At 49.4% G+C, this 15,035-nt stretch overlaps 1 protein-coding gene across 2 annotated transcripts; it reads right to left on the reverse strand.

Annotated features, from left to right (window-relative positions):
• Positions 1-440: 440 nt before the first annotated feature.
• On the reverse strand, positions 441-11,001 carry Vamp5 (vesicle associated membrane protein 5). 2 transcript variants are annotated; one of them, XM_052173918.1, is made up of 3 exons: positions 10,679-11,001; positions 1,596-1,800; positions 441-885 (listed from the first exon to the last, which is right to left on the reverse strand). In XM_052173918.1, the coding sequence occupies exons 1-3, from the start codon at positions 10,984-10,986 to the stop codon at positions 718-720; spliced, it is 681 nt and encodes a 226-aa protein (XP_052029878.1). In that variant the 5' UTR covers positions 10,987-11,001; the 3' UTR covers positions 441-717. The 2 variants fall into 2 exon arrangements, with proteins under 2 accessions (XP_052029878.1, XP_052029879.1); XM_052173919.1 differs by having other exon boundaries at positions 1,596-1,733; positions 10,679-10,770.
• Positions 11,002-15,035: the final 4,034 nt, after the last annotated feature.

Genomic DNA, 15,035 nt, shown 5'->3' on the forward strand with positions numbered 1-15,035 from the left:
CTCAAGATATCAAAGATGATGGATGTCATTTTCATGGGATCGGGTGCAAAGGTCTGGCTACTGTGTCCTTGGCCCACATTCCATAAAGGCCTGTCTGCATAGGACAGGACCAAGTCGGAAAAGGAGGAGGGGACTGTCTCCTGGAATATAGTCCTTTGGGGGAGGTGATAGGTTTTCTTTTCTTTTTTTGAAAAAGATTACATTAATTGCAAAGATTACATTAATTGTGTGTGGGGGTGGGGGTCATATAGTATGTTTGTGCTGTAGGGTGTCTGTGGTGTGTATGTGTATCTGTGTCTGTGTGTGGTGGTGTATATGTGTATGCCTATGTCTGGTGTCTGTAGGGTATGTATATGTGTATGATACATTTCTGTGTCTGTGGTGTGAGTGTGTGTGTGTGTGTGTGAAAGAGAGAGGGGGGAAGGAAAGAGAGGAGAACATTTTTAACCAAACAGCAGCTTTTACTGAGCTCCAGTGGTGTGGCCTAATAGGGCCAGCGCAGCAGCAGGCTGCTCTCAAGGGCCAGACCATGGCATGATGGGAGATGCAGAGGTGCACATATCCAGGATGCCCTTCAGCAGTCACTCGGGTGTCCTAGACGGACACAAACACCAGGATTCTCTGGAGACCAAAACAGGCCAGTGCAGCCACTCAGCCTTTCCTTCAGGCCGGGCTGGCTCAGTCCCCAGTCCCTAAGGCAGTGCCTGCATCCTTGGCCTATGGTTTACTACTGTCCCCACCACTTGGAAGAAAGATGACCAGCAGCACAATCAGGATGATGAGCAGGCCAGCAGCCACTGCTAGTCCCAAGTAGACCCGGCACCGGATATTCTCCCAGCGCTTCTGCTGGGCTAAAGCCTTGGTTGTCTTGCTGAAGGCCAAACTCTGTGGATACCCAGAGATATGGGAGTAGGGGGTGGGGGTGGGGAATGAGGAGAGGGAGAGAAAGGAGAGAGAGAGAGAGAGTTAATGGTTTCCACAGGGCCTCCAAGCCATTCCCATGCTAGCATGAACTATTTCCTGCACCCTCCACATCCTGGCTGCTGCCTCTCTGCTCACTGTGCCCTGTGACCCTTCCAGCCTGGCTCCTGATCTCAGTCACTGCTCTAACACTTGACTCTCCGCCCAGCTAGCTCACACCCACTTAGCAATACCAGGCCATGACCACTAGGGATGCATGCATCTCCAAAGACCTCTTAGGGCTTATTTGTTTATTTCTGTTGGTTTGTTTTTTGTTGTTGTTGTTTTGTTTGTTTGCAAGACAGGACCTCATGGTTGGACTTACTGTGTACCCAAGAGTGAACTTCTGATCCTCTGACCTGTCCTGAGTGCTGGGATCATAGATATACCACCACTCATGATTCATGTCATGGTGGTATGTGAGCCCAGGGCTGCGCACACTAGGTAAGCACTCTATCTGCTGAGCTACAGCCCCAACCCAAAGGTCTCTTTGTGAAACCTACTTGTAGGAAACCAGAAGTTCCCCCCACCAAGGTAAGCAAGCAAGCCTAGGGCCTCCCCTCCCAGCAAAGCCTAAGAGCTCCCTCTAAGGGTCAAGCTTCTCCTGTCCCTCCCCCAGTCCACCGGGCGCACACCATGTCCAGGAGCTGGTCTGAGCGCTGCTCCAACTCTGTCAGCTTGCCTTCGCGCTCCAGGACCTTGCCGAAATTGTCGAGCATGATTTCCGTCACTTCTTCCGCCTGCTGCTGGCATCGCTTCAACTCTTTCTCTGCCTGAGCACCAAGCCCAAGGTCAAGGCTTCGAGAGTTCCCCACCCAGCCTTCCTCCGGCACAAAAGACCTAAAAAACCCCTACAATGTCTGGGTATGGGGGATGAGTAATAGCACCCTTCGTGTGTAAAGGCGTGAGATATTCAGGTTGAAGGGTTGCTGTCTGAGCAGTTTATCTCCAGGTTCCTACCCTTATCCATCCACCCTGGATTTCAGCATCTCATCTTCTCCCATGTTATCCCAAACTGGGAGCTTCCGAGGTCCCTCACCTTCCCACAAAGCAAACCCTTTGCTCACCTGCTCCAAGATGGCATCTACCCCCTGCACACCTTTCCTAGGGCTTCCTACTGACCCCAGGAAGCAGCAAAGAGCAGGGAGGCAGGCAGGAAAACAGTCCGCTCCACAGAACTAGGGAAGGTCACTGGAGACCAAATCACATCCGAGTCCCTAGAAACTCTCGCAAACTCAGAAACTCAGCTCCCCCTCTTCGGACTTCTGACCAGTCACGTCAGTTCTGCCTCTGAGCTAACCTGCCTTCCACCTCAGTGACCACCACCTAGTTCCTCTCCTCCTGGGGACCTCAGTTCCTCTGGCCTTTGGCCTCCAGCCTTCTAGTCAGCCCCGGGCTTCGTTGGGATCCAGTCCTCTAGGATCCAAGTGACAGTTGGCTCCTGAACCTAACCAAGAAACCCAGTTGGCTTGGAAGGGTTGGGAGGAGATGGGTAAAAGTTTCAATCTGGGGGAGGTGAGAAGGAAAGAGGGGGAGAGAGGCAGAGGAAAAGAGGGTGGGGCAAAAGCCAGCTGCCTGTAGATGCTATGTGCTAAGACCTTGAGCAGGTCTATTTAGGAAGATGAATACCAGAGGATTAGCAAACCACAGCTCCCTCCCTCAGCCCCGTCCTCCCCAGTCCATCCCTACTTTGCCTCCTTTGCACAGCGACAATCAACCACTCCCCCATCCCCCTTTCCTGCCAGCCCGTATCTTCAATTGTTTGCAGCAGACAGTTTGGCACTTGACAGAATTCCACTTAAAACCAGAGAACTTCTGTTGGAAGGGATCCGGAAGTCACAGAGGATTCCCTCCTACTCAGGCAAGAATCCTCACCCAGAATCTTCGCAGGCAGCCGCCTTATGCCCAGCCTCAGAGCATTACCCGTGCATGAGTCCCATCTAGATCACAAGCTCCCAGTGGGAGGGCAGGGGGAGGGCAGCTCCATCCTCCAGTGTCCAGAAGCCTGGGAGGCCAAGACAATGCTGATACTACAAGGACCCACTAAAGGGACCAGCTGCCTCATTGCCAATCCAAAAGGAACTGTGTCTCAAGAGAGGTTCTCCTGGTTTGCTTATCTAGGTCAGCAACAGTTTCGAGGGACAGGCATCTGAAACCCAAACAGGTCATTATTTACTCAAGAGCTAGAAAAACAGCCTGTTTAAAGTGTGGGGCAGGCAAACCAAGGAGGCAGAGGGTGTTCAGATGCTGGGACACAGGGCAGCAGAGAAGAGAACAGGGAATTCATGTTTCCTCCCATTCCTGACTCACTTGTCATCCCCACTGTGGTGACTGCACTGTTGGACAAGGCTCCATTGTTTGAACTTCCCCACATCCCAGGACTCCACAGCACAGGCTTGGGAATAGACTAAGATTTAAGCACGAGACCCATGACTAGAGGTTGGTGGGATGATGATGAGGGGAGTTTGTTCTTTATTATTGTAGGGGACCCAAGTGTGGAGGCCAGAGGACAACTTTGTGGAATCAGTTCTTGCCTTCCTTTTTTTTTTTAAGATTTATTTATTTATTATTATTATATCTAAGACACACTGTCTCCAGACACACCAGAAGAAGGCGTCAGATCTCGTTACAGATGGTTGTGAGCCACCATGTGGTTGGTGGGATTTGAACTCAGGACCTTCAGAAGAGCAGTCAGTGCTCTTACCTGCTGAGCCATCTCTCCAGCCCCCTTGCCTTCCATTTTTACAACAGAATCTAGGCATTGAACTCAGGCCAGCAGGCTTGTGTGTGAAGTGCTTTACCTGTTAAGCCATCTCACTGGCCCCTGTCTGTCTGTCTGACTACAGTGTGTGAGTGTGTAGTGCACGTGAACATGTGCTTGCTACGACATCTGCCTGTGATGCACACAGAGGCCAGTGGATGATGCCAGGTGCCCTGTGCTATCATGACCTGTCTTAATTCCCTTGAGAGTTGGTCTCTCACTGAACCTAGAAGAGTCTGGCGGCCAGAGAGCCCCACCAGCATTTCTGTCTCTTTTCCTGTCCCCCAGGCACTAAAGTTATAGGCATGTGCAGCTGTGCCCAGCTTTTTACATGGGTTCTGAACATGTGACCTCAGGTTCTGCTGTGACAGTGACAAGTACAGATAACCACTGAGCAATCACCCCAGAAACCTCCTCCTTCATCTTTTCTTTCCTTCCCTTTCTTTCTTCCTTTCTTTCTTTCTTTCTTTCTTTCTTTCTTTCTTTCTTTCTTTCTTTCTTTCTTTCTTTCTTTCTTCCTTTCTTTTTGACAAGGTCTTGTATAGCCTAGATTGGCCTCTGAAATGACCTTGAACATCTGATCCGATTAGTTTCATTTCCTGGTGTAATATTACAGGTGCACTCTCCCATGGCCCGTTCATGTGGTGCTAGTGAACAAAGCCTGGGGCTCCATTTGTGCTCAGGTAAGCACTTTACCTACGAAACCACATCTCTAGCTCTGTCCTTCTGTTCTGGATGCTACAGATGTTGCTATATCACCCCATAGGGTCACATTCTATGGAGACTGGCTGTGCCTCAAGCTGGAGCCTTTCCCTCCACAGACAAGCCAGGCCCATCGCCTATTGGGAGCTAAGACAGGCTCCGGGGAACACAGGCACCAGATCCCAGCCCACGTTGTTCCCCCTCAACCAGAGGGAAAAGGACCCTGCCTATGTGCACAGGTTTCTGTTGGCAGTATAAAAGCTAAATCACAGCCGGGCGGTGGTGGTGCACGCCTTTAATCCCAGCACTCTGGGAGGCAGAGGCAGGCAGATTTCTGAGTTCAAGGCCAGCCTGGTCTACAGAGTGAGTTCCAAAAAAAAAAAAAAAAAAAGGGAGGAGCTGAGCAGAGGACCAGGCCCATGCTGCCACTTGTAACTCAGCCTGGCATCTGGGGACACATGACATTTTCTAAATGAATCGTACCTGTTTTCAGGGGGATCTCGCTCCAGCTGAGGAAATGAAACACGTGATTCCATTGGAGAGGAATTACACAGAGACATAAAGTCAGAGAACTGTAATCAAAAGGGCAGCTGTCGGGATGGAGCTGAGCCATTCTGCAGAGACAGGGACACGGCTCACTAGTGAAGCGTCGTGGCAGAAGATGGAGAGGCTGGGAGGGGCAGGGAAAGCAGTGGAAGTCAAGCGGTAGAAACTAGTACAGAGGAAGTGACAAAAGCCAACCAAGGCAGGGGAGGCGACAGGCACATCTGAGTTCCAGGCCAGCCTGGGTCTCAAAAAGCATTAGGTGTGACACACAAATGTAATTCCAACATTCCACAGGCCAAGGCAAGAGAATGAGAGAAATTCAAGTCCATCTCTGGCCTGGCCTACAGGAGACCATCTCAAGGTCAGGGCTGGGGCTGAAGGAGCTGGGAAGAGGGCTCAGTGGGGGAATAAGAGTGCTTGTGTATATTCATAAACTCCTGAGTTCAGATTCCAAGCACCTATGTAAAAAGCCAGTCGTGGCTGCACGCCCCAATAACCCCCAGAGGCAGAGGGTCATTGGGTCCTACTGGCTGCCATTCTGGCTCCAGGTTTGGTGAGACACCTCATCTCAAGGGAATTTGGCAGAGCGTGATAGACCAAGGTAACACACACACACACACACACACCAATACATATGCATGAGTGGATAGCAGTGAGAAGTCCAGACAGAGGCCAGCCAACAGGAGAAACCGTGCATTAACGAGGGTATGAGGCGATGCCTACAGGGTCAGGAAAGCGCAGAGGGAGAAGAGGAGGGGGTGGGTGAGAGAAGTGTTTCTGAGACCTCTCAGAATCCAGCGGGACCTGGGGGTTTTGAGCCAAAGGGAGGTAGAGGGGAGTGGTTGTCAGACATTGGGTGGTAATTACACAGGGAACATTCTTGTCAGACTGGTACCATCTGTACAGACTATCTCCCTGCAGCACATGTGCACACACACAGCCCATGCTAAGGGAGTAAACCCAGTGCCAGAAAACACCACACACGGGGCAGTTGTCCTGACAGAGAGCGACACACTCGACCCTCTAGGGTTCCTTTCCAGATCTCCTGGGCTCATCTGAACACAGACTCTCCATCCTCTGTGTTGAGCTACACAAGCTTGGGGGCAGCACTCACCTACTGTCTGCAGCTAGAGAGTCAATTGCCAACATCACAAAAAAGAAAGAAAAGAAAACAGAAAGAAACACTGTTGCTGAGGCAGGAGGGATGATTTAACCCTTAAATTTCAGCAACACTCCCAACTCCCCTGTTTTATTTTGTCTCGTGTACCCCTGGTTTTCAGGGAATTCAATATATAGACCAGCAAGGCTGCTTGAACTCACAGTTATCGTCATGCCTCTGCCTGAGACCATGTCTCTTAAAATCAAGAAGTAGGGTGTGGTCATGCTTGCACATAACCCTAGCACACGGGGAGGGCAGAGCACATGACATGATAGAGGAAGAGTCCCACGCTCATCCCCGTGTGAAAACCGTGTGTGCTGGTGCACACTCGGAACCTCCGTTGCTCAGGCCCCAGGAGGACCCCTGGAGCTGCTCAAGGAGGAGTTCTGGCTAAAGCGAGCAGGGGTTGGAGAGATAGCTCGACAGTTAGGAGCATGAGCTGCTCTTCCAGAGGACCTTCGTTTCTTTCCCAGCATCCACATGATGGCTTCCAACTGTCTAGAACTGCATTCCAGGAGGTCTGGCAGCATACCATGTGAACCACCCAAAATGGCTGCAGGTCCTCTGTAGGAGCAGCAATGAACTCACTTCATAGCTGAATAGACTTTCCAACTCCCAAACTTCCTGCTCGACCTCACAAGTGCTGGGAGGACAGACGTCACCATCGTACACGCTTGGCTCCTCTACTACTACTTTTTTTTTTCAAGATTTATTTTTATTTTACGGGTATAGATATGGCTGTTTTGTCTGTATATATGTCTGTGCACCAGGTACATATGGGGTCTGAGGAAGCCAGAGGAAGGTGTCCAACCACTGGAACTAGACTTTCAAACAGATGTTTGCTGTCACATCTGTTCTGGAACTCAAACCTGGGGCCCCTGTATTTTTAATTTTTAAACTATTTATTTTATCTGAGTTAAGTTGCTTGCATGTTGGTATGCCCGAGGAAGTCAGAGTAGCCAAGGTCCTAGGGACCTTGGAGTTAGGGGTGCTTGTGAGCCACCATCTGGGGGGCTGGGAGTCTGACTCAGGCTCTCTGTAGTAACAACAGATGCTCTTAACCACTGAGCCACTGCTCCAGCCAAGCCCCACCCCCTTATGCAGAAGTGTTGGAGACCTTAGTAAGGGTATCTCTGGTGTGGATGTTAAGTTCCTCAAGGGAGCCATCTTTTCCATTTCTTTCTTTTAAGACCCACAACCAGCCAAGGTCTCCCTATCGCACACTTCTGCCTTTACTTGTTTCTTTTTTTCCATGAGGAGTTGTCTATAGATCTTTGAGAACCAGCCTTTAGCTCAGTGGTTCTCAGCCTCCCTATTGCCAAGACCCTTTAACACAGAGTTCCTCATGCTGTGGTGATCCCCAACCATAAAATTATTTTTGTTGTTACTTCATAACTCTAATGTTACTACTGTTATGAATCATAATGTGAATCTTTTTGGAGATAGAAGTTTGACAACGGGGTCGAGGCCCACAGGTTGAGAACCAGTACTCCAGCTCCAGAGTCTGCTGTCTTCCTCAGATGCTACAGGCTACTGAGATCTGTGTTTATTTGTGTGGTGCTGGGATTTGAACCTACGATGACACATAGAGCAACCCTTTCAGAAATTTTAATTAAAAAAAAAAAAAACACAGAACAGACTCAATACATTTTACAGACTGGCCTGGGACTTGGGGGTCCTCCTGCCTCTGCCCCCGAGTGTTGGGATTATGGGCCTCAAGTGTTGAGCAATAGTAATAGTTGCCTTCCAGTTGGGCACAGGACCTGATCCAGCACTCAGCTAGCAGTGCCTGTGGGTATCTGGCTAAACCTTCATAATAACCTACTGAGGATAGTAGTATTGTCCTTGTATTACAGCCCAGGGGGGTTAAATTGTCCAGAATAAGTAGGTAACCAACCTGAGGGTAGAGTGGACAGAGATTCCAAGGCCCACATGTCTAACCTGTGCTGAACCAGATGTATGAAAAGTGTGAGGTCGGATGCCCCCAGTGACTGGCTAAAGAGTACTAGCCACTTAATGCTGCCAACTCTGCTTGTGTTCAGAGGAGAGAGGCCTGTGACTACACGCACAAACTCTGCCAGACGAATGACTCCAAAAATTATTTTAGGCCAAACGTAGTCATGTGGATCTACTTAACCCCAGTACTCAGTAGGCGGAGTTCGAGGCCAGTCACAGCTACATAGTATCTAGTGGGACCTTGTCTAAAAAATGTTTATTCTATATCTGGACATGGTGTCAAATATTTGTAATCCTAGCACTTAGGAGGCAGAGGCAGGAGCATTGCTGCAATTTCAAGGCCAGCTTTATCTTCATAGGTCATTTAAGGGCAGGGTATATAGCAAGACTGACTCAAAAAAAAAAAAAGTTTAATTCCATTCAGGCACAGTGGCTCAGCGATATAGTGAGATCCACATCAGCCTGATCTACATGTGACCTTGTCCCCCAAACAAAAACAAACAAGCAAATCAATATTTTTTAGTTATTTATGGTTATTTAGTTATTATGGGCTGGAGAGATGGCTCAGCATTTAAGAGCACTTGTTGCTTTTCTAGAAGTTCCTAGCACCCACTTGGCAGCTCACAGGCACCTGAAATCCCAGTACGAGGTGATCTAACGCCCTCTTCTAACCTCCACAGGCACTGCACACACATGGTACAGCGCACACAGGGAAATACATACATGCAGGGGAAACATTCATACACATAAACAAAATCTTTTAAAATTATTTATGGTTCCGGGAAGATGCCTCCTTAAAATACAGCTCCTGTTGCACAAGTTTGGGGACCAGAGTCTGAATCCCTAGCACCCACATAAAAGCCAGGCAGTCTGCTTGTAATCCTAGGGCTCAGGAGCAGGAAGAGGGGACCTGTCCCAGGGGCAAGCTGGCAGCTAGACTAGACAAACTGGTGAGCTCCAGGTTGAACCAGAGATCCTGTCTCCAAAAAGCAAAGTGGAAAGTTGTTGAATAAGATACCTGACATCAGCTGGAGAGGTGGCTCAGAGGTTAAGAGCACTGATTGCTCTTCCCAAAGTCCTGAGTTCAAATCCCAGCAACCACATAGTGGATTGCAACCATCTGTAATGAGACCTGATGCCCTGTCCTGGTGTGTCTGAAGACAGCTACAGTGTACTTACATATATATATATATATATATATATATATATATATATATACACAGAGAGAGAGAGAGAGAGAGCTGACATCAGCCTCTGACTTCCACATGTACCTAAACATATGTGCCCACACATGTGAACAAGCATGCACTCTACACACCCAAAAAAATTACTGCTCCTACTCCAGTGGCACAATTTTTTTTAAATCCTTTTGACTGAATGAGTCCCAGCGAAGAGAAGGGGAAGGGAAATCCGGGGTGTGGAGAGGGTAGTCAGAGGGGTGGGATGAGGGAGGAAAGAGCTGGAAGCAGAAAGGGAGACAAGGAAGGAAGAAGACACAGATGATAGCTGGAGACAGGCTGAAGGGATAAAATTAACGCACCCCCCAGGCTCTGAACCCCGTTTACCAGGGCAAACATGCCAAGGTTCTCCTGAACAGCCACACCACCCATCCTGGCTCAGCCTCCTTTTCAGAACATCTTCTCCCAAGAGCTGAGAGCCAGCCTAAAGACCTCCTACCTCCTCCCAGCCCTTGCCCTGCTCTCTCGGAAGTGGGCTCTCAGCTTCACCCCATTCTCAGAGCCTCCCTCAGTTTCCTGGTGTGGCCTCAAAGCTTAGGGCTACCTTCCTGCCTCACTTCCCTTTCCTGCCTCCAGTAGCTCCCTAGAGATGAGGCCATCCAGGCATTGCCACCTCTAGCCAGGCCACATCCATCCCTTCTTAAGAGTGCTAAACTTGCTTCCAGTCTGGCCATCTTCCCAGGAGCCCCGGAAGGTGCGACCCGGGCACCGGTGGTCCCTGACACTTGTCTTGGAAATGACAAGCCTGAGGCAGGTGTGTAGGTGACTCAACTCATGATTGTGTTAGTAGGTAGAGGTTAGGAAAGAGTCAGCCTGCGTCACACGGATAACTTCATGGAACTTTTTATAGTAAACAACTTATTTTCTCTTTCCCCCCGGGGAAGTGTTTATCTGTCAGCACCCGGCCTCTACCAGGCATGTGCTCAGGTTTCCAACCCTTGGGCCAGCTCTGGCTCCTCTTAGCCTGGGGAAGAGCTGGAGAGGTCATCACATTACCTACCACTTCTCAGCAAAGGGTTCTGAGTGCCTGGCAGCAGCGACCATAAACATCTTCTTTAACCTCTCAAGGACCCACCAAGGTAGGTATTGCTGCCCCTACTTCACCGCGCGGAAAAGGAGGCTCGTGGAGGTTAAGTGACTTGCCCGGTATTGCCGGGAGCTGATAACTGCTTCTGGAGCGTGGGAAGCTGCAGCTCCTGCTCACTCCGCCCCGACGGGGCGCACTCCGGAGTCTCCCTCCCCAGCTGCCTGCAAAGTTGGGGACTGGCCCATGCGACCAGCGTGACCCATGCCCCTGGGGTTCAGGATCCTGCTTTTTGCCCCTGCACCATCGCCCTCTGTCCCTGTCCGTCTCACCATCGCCTCCACAGCCGCCGCCGCCGCCGCCTGCTCGCCGGCTCCGACTCCTCTGCCCTGCGCGGCCTCAGTGCCCGCGGCCGGGGAGGAAGCCGTGGGGCGGGGCGGGCCTGCGGTCCAAGAGGGAGGGGGGCGCGCCTTCTCCGAGGTGCCCGGCCCCGGCAAACCGAAAGCGGTGACAGGACCCGTGGGGCGCCTCCTACCGGGCCACCGGCGTCTGACTTCCGATGACACCTCAGCCTGGTGAATTGGGGACCGATGTCTCTTGGATCTGGAGCCGCATCAGGAGTTAGCCAAGGAGGCGTCATTTCGTCATGCAAAAAGCATCTGTGGGTGCTAAGTGCTGGAGATGACAGGAACAAGCCAGGAGGAGTATTTGCCACCTGGTGAGTGCGTCTCACCCGAAATTAAAAATACACCAACCACTCCAAAGTTCTGATTGTTTTCAGACGGAACAGGCAGTATTCTGAATACATATGTCTCCGAGTTAAACACTTAAAAATGTTAAGCTAGGGGCTGGCGAGATGACTTAAGGCACTTGATGCCAAACCTAATGATCAGAGTTCCATCCCAGGGACTCACATTGTAGAAAGAACCAACTCTTTGCAAGTTGTCCTCTGATCTCCATACCTTGGGGGTTAGGGGAAGATTTTTAAAATGCTAAAATGTTGCAGGAGTTTGTGAGCTAAAGGTCTAGTGGGTGAGCCTCTACGGAAGCTAGGATGGACCTCAGCCCCAGATAAAAGATGATCACAGCAGCCAGGCCAAGGTTTGAACCAACAAGAGGCAGAAGAGGTGAAGGAGGAGATGTGAGCCAACTTCCAAAGAGGCACTCAAGCAGAGACCATCCCTTTTGTACAAGAATAAAATAGAGACGAAGTACATAGACTGTCTGAAGAGCTTCACACTCACAGTGTGAGTTTAGGAGAGAGGTGGAGAGCCAGCTGTGGCGAGGAAAACAAACGGGTTGTCCAGCCCCAGAGCACACACTTTCTCTTAGATTTCTGGTGCTGTCCATGCTGGTCCAGTGAGGAAGATGGAGGCTTTGAAGGAGGGCGATGCGGAGGATAATGCAGCTTTTCTTGCAGAACTAGGAACTGAGAAGTCCTTTCCTTAATCTCACTGGCCCATCCCAGCCTCAGGCCAACTTCAAGGTTAAAATGAGGTTGTTTGTAAAGAACTGTGCAAAAGGTGTAATCAGAAAGTCTAAAGACTTGTAAAGGCTACACAGTGCTCTTAATTTCACAAGACGCTCATGGAGGAATACATTAAGTGCTGCTGTTTTATGTGCTTAATCAAAGACTAAAAAACGTGAGACGGCAGAGAGGGCTCAGCAGTTGAGAGGACCTCTGGGTGCTCCTCCAGAGGACTGAGATTTAATCGCCAGCACCTACTTGCCAGCTCACTGGAAGTCAGCTGTAACTCCAGCTCCAGAGGATCCGAGGCCCTGTTCTGGCCTCCACGGACACCTGTCACCCATGCAGGGAAAGCATCTTTACACATAAAATAAAAATAGTTTAAAGAATAAGTAATTTTTAAAAAGACTCAAGCTTTAAGGGAAAAATTAAATGGTAAGTTGATGCCGGGGATGTGCTGGCCTGTTTCCCCCAAGCCCTGGGTTTGAGCTCCAGCATCATATAAACCAGAGTGGGCGGTGCATGCCTGAAATGGCAGCACTGGAGAGCCAGCAGCAGAGGGAACAAAGGTTCACAGCCATGGCCTGCTACATAATGAATGTGAGCGTTTGCTACACGAGAGCCTGCCTTAAAAAAAAACAAAATAAAACAAAACAAAACAGAAAACTAAGCTGGCTCTGTGTCTTATGGTTGTGATCCTAACATTTAAGAAGATAAAGCAGGAGGATTGACTCGAGTTTGAGACCAGCCTGGGTCATATAGTAAATTCCAGGACAGCTTAACCAAGGCTACAAAGCTACAAAGTAAGACTTAGACTTTGTCACAAAAAACCAAAAAAAAAAAAAAAAAAAAAAAAAAAAAAAAAAAAAAAACCCAAGTTGCATGAATTTCACCCCAATGTAAAATGAAAGCAGCCTCTTACTGGAAGTGCTGGCTCTGGCTTTTCTCTGTTCTAAACTCTTGAGGAGAAGCTTGTAGGCCTGTTCCTTTGCTGCGGATGCTGGTGTGCCTTCCTGAGCTGCTGTGGAGAAATAGCCAAAGCCATCTTCCACCGTCCAGGCTGCCCTTGACATCCTAAATGTGGCCTCTCCTAACCAAAGTGCCAGGGGCTTTCTTCCCTGGGTTGAGTCACTGTGAGGATAGACCACTGGTTTCCATGCTTGGACACATTACCTCAGAACGGGCTGGGGGTAGAGAGGGTAGGCCTGCTCATGCCAAAGCAGACTGAGAGGGGCTGTTTGGGACTTTCCCTGCATTCTGTGGAATTAGAAGCATGATTCCAAAATGTGGCCTCCACTTAGTGTCCCAAGTTTTTGTTTCTCAACCCATCCCTTTTCTCACATTGTGCCAACAATAGGTTGTTTCTAGTTCGTAAAGGTTATGTAAGAACCAAGGACAGAGGAAGCTGAGAATGCACCCCTCAAACCAAGGCAGACTGGGGCTGGAAAGACCAGCAGTGAGGAAGAACCTGGTGGGAAGGAGGAGTCCAGAAGACAGAAAGCTCATTGTGCTGTCCGCCTGGTCCTGTGGCATTGACTCTGACTAACCATGGGACTCTGGGGAGAGATGCTCGCCCCGCCCCCCTCCCTCAGGACAGCTGAGAGCCAGGGCTCAATCAAGGCACAGAAGAGCAAGGGTAGACAAAAGACAACAGACCACACACAACAACAACCAACAGAAGGTAAGATGACTAGTTCCTTCAGCCTCTGGCTCTGAGTTATACCTAGGTCATAGACGAGACATGGCAGAAGTGACAAGAGGCCTTGACCCATGTCTTACATGACCCATCGTCATATCTTTGCAAACTTATCCAGGAGAATAGTTAAGGGACGTGACAGGGTCCAAGGAGGACTCTGAATCCTGCATCCTGCTCTAAAGTGCTCTGGAGTTTTAATTCTCCTTATAGTAAGATCTCTAGGAAATCCAACCTTGTTCTTGTGAGTTGTGACAACACAGTGTGGTATGAAGAAAAACAGGAGGGCTCTGGAGAGGGCTCAGTAGGAAAAGTGCTTGGCATGTAAGCATGGGCCTGGGTTCAAATCTCCAGTACCCATGTAAAAGTTTGATGCGTGCTTCTGTAACCTCAGCACCGTGGAGACAGGGATCCCTAGAGGTCATGGGCCAGCCTTCCTAAACCAAACTGATGAGTTCCAGGCTTAGTGAGTGACTCTGTTTCAAAAAGTAGGGTGAGGGCTAGAGCTGTAACTCAGTACAGACTGCTTATCTCACAGACATTATGCTGTAGGCTCAACCGTCAGGAAGAAAAAAAGAGTCCACCAGACAGCAAGACGGACAGTGATAAAGACACCTAGCATTGACCTCTGGCCTGCACACGCATGCTCATGTAGGTACACAGGCCCCGGCATTCTCCGACACACATGTACACATACACATCTATACAAGAGGGAGGGAGGGGGATGGAAAGATGGCAAACTGTTCAACAATATGACTGCCTAGACAAGATCAAAAACAAAATCTGCAGGTGGTGTGTGTGTGTGTGTGCGTGTGTGTGTGTAAATAACAATGAAAGGAAAGGGGCTATGAATTTGAGAGGGAGTGAAGGGAGGATGGGTTGAGGGGTTTTGAGAGGGAAAGGGAAGAGGCAACACAGTATAATTATATTTTAATTATAATTATAGTTTAATTAATAAACATATTTAAGCTTTTACTAAGGGGAAGGGGGAGAGTACAAGCTGTTCTTGCAGAGGACCCCAGTTTGGTTCCCAGCACCCATGTCAGGCTCGTAACTCCAATTCCAGGGGAACCAGCGTCCTCTTCCGGCCTCTGCAGCCTCTTCATTCACATACTCATACTTTTTTTTTTAAATCTTTTTATCTTTTTAATGTATATGAGTATGCTGTAACTGTCTTCAGACACACCAGAAGAGGGCATCGGATCCTATTACAGGTGGTTGTGAGCCATCATGTGGTTCCTGGGAATTGAACTCAGGACCTCTGGAAGAGCAGTCAGTGCTCTCAACCTCTGAGCCATCTCTCCAGCCCCATACTCATTCTTTTTTTAAAAATAAAAGTAAGTCCTTTTAAAGACAGACAGAGTGACTGACTGACTGACTGATGGATTCTAGTTGGGTATAGTGATTGGCATCTGTAATCCAGGTATGCAAAGCCTCTGAGCCGCCATCTTTCTTCTCTAAACCTGTGCTCTCTATCTTTGCACCATCTTGGTTCTAGACTGGGAGAAACCAGTCTGGAGGGGATCGG

Source organism: Apodemus sylvaticus, chromosome 2 (genome assembly GCF_947179515.1).
Source record: "Apodemus sylvaticus chromosome 2, mApoSyl1.1, whole genome shotgun sequence".
NCBI classification, from domain to species: Eukaryota; Metazoa; Chordata; class Mammalia; order Rodentia; family Muridae; genus Apodemus; species Apodemus sylvaticus.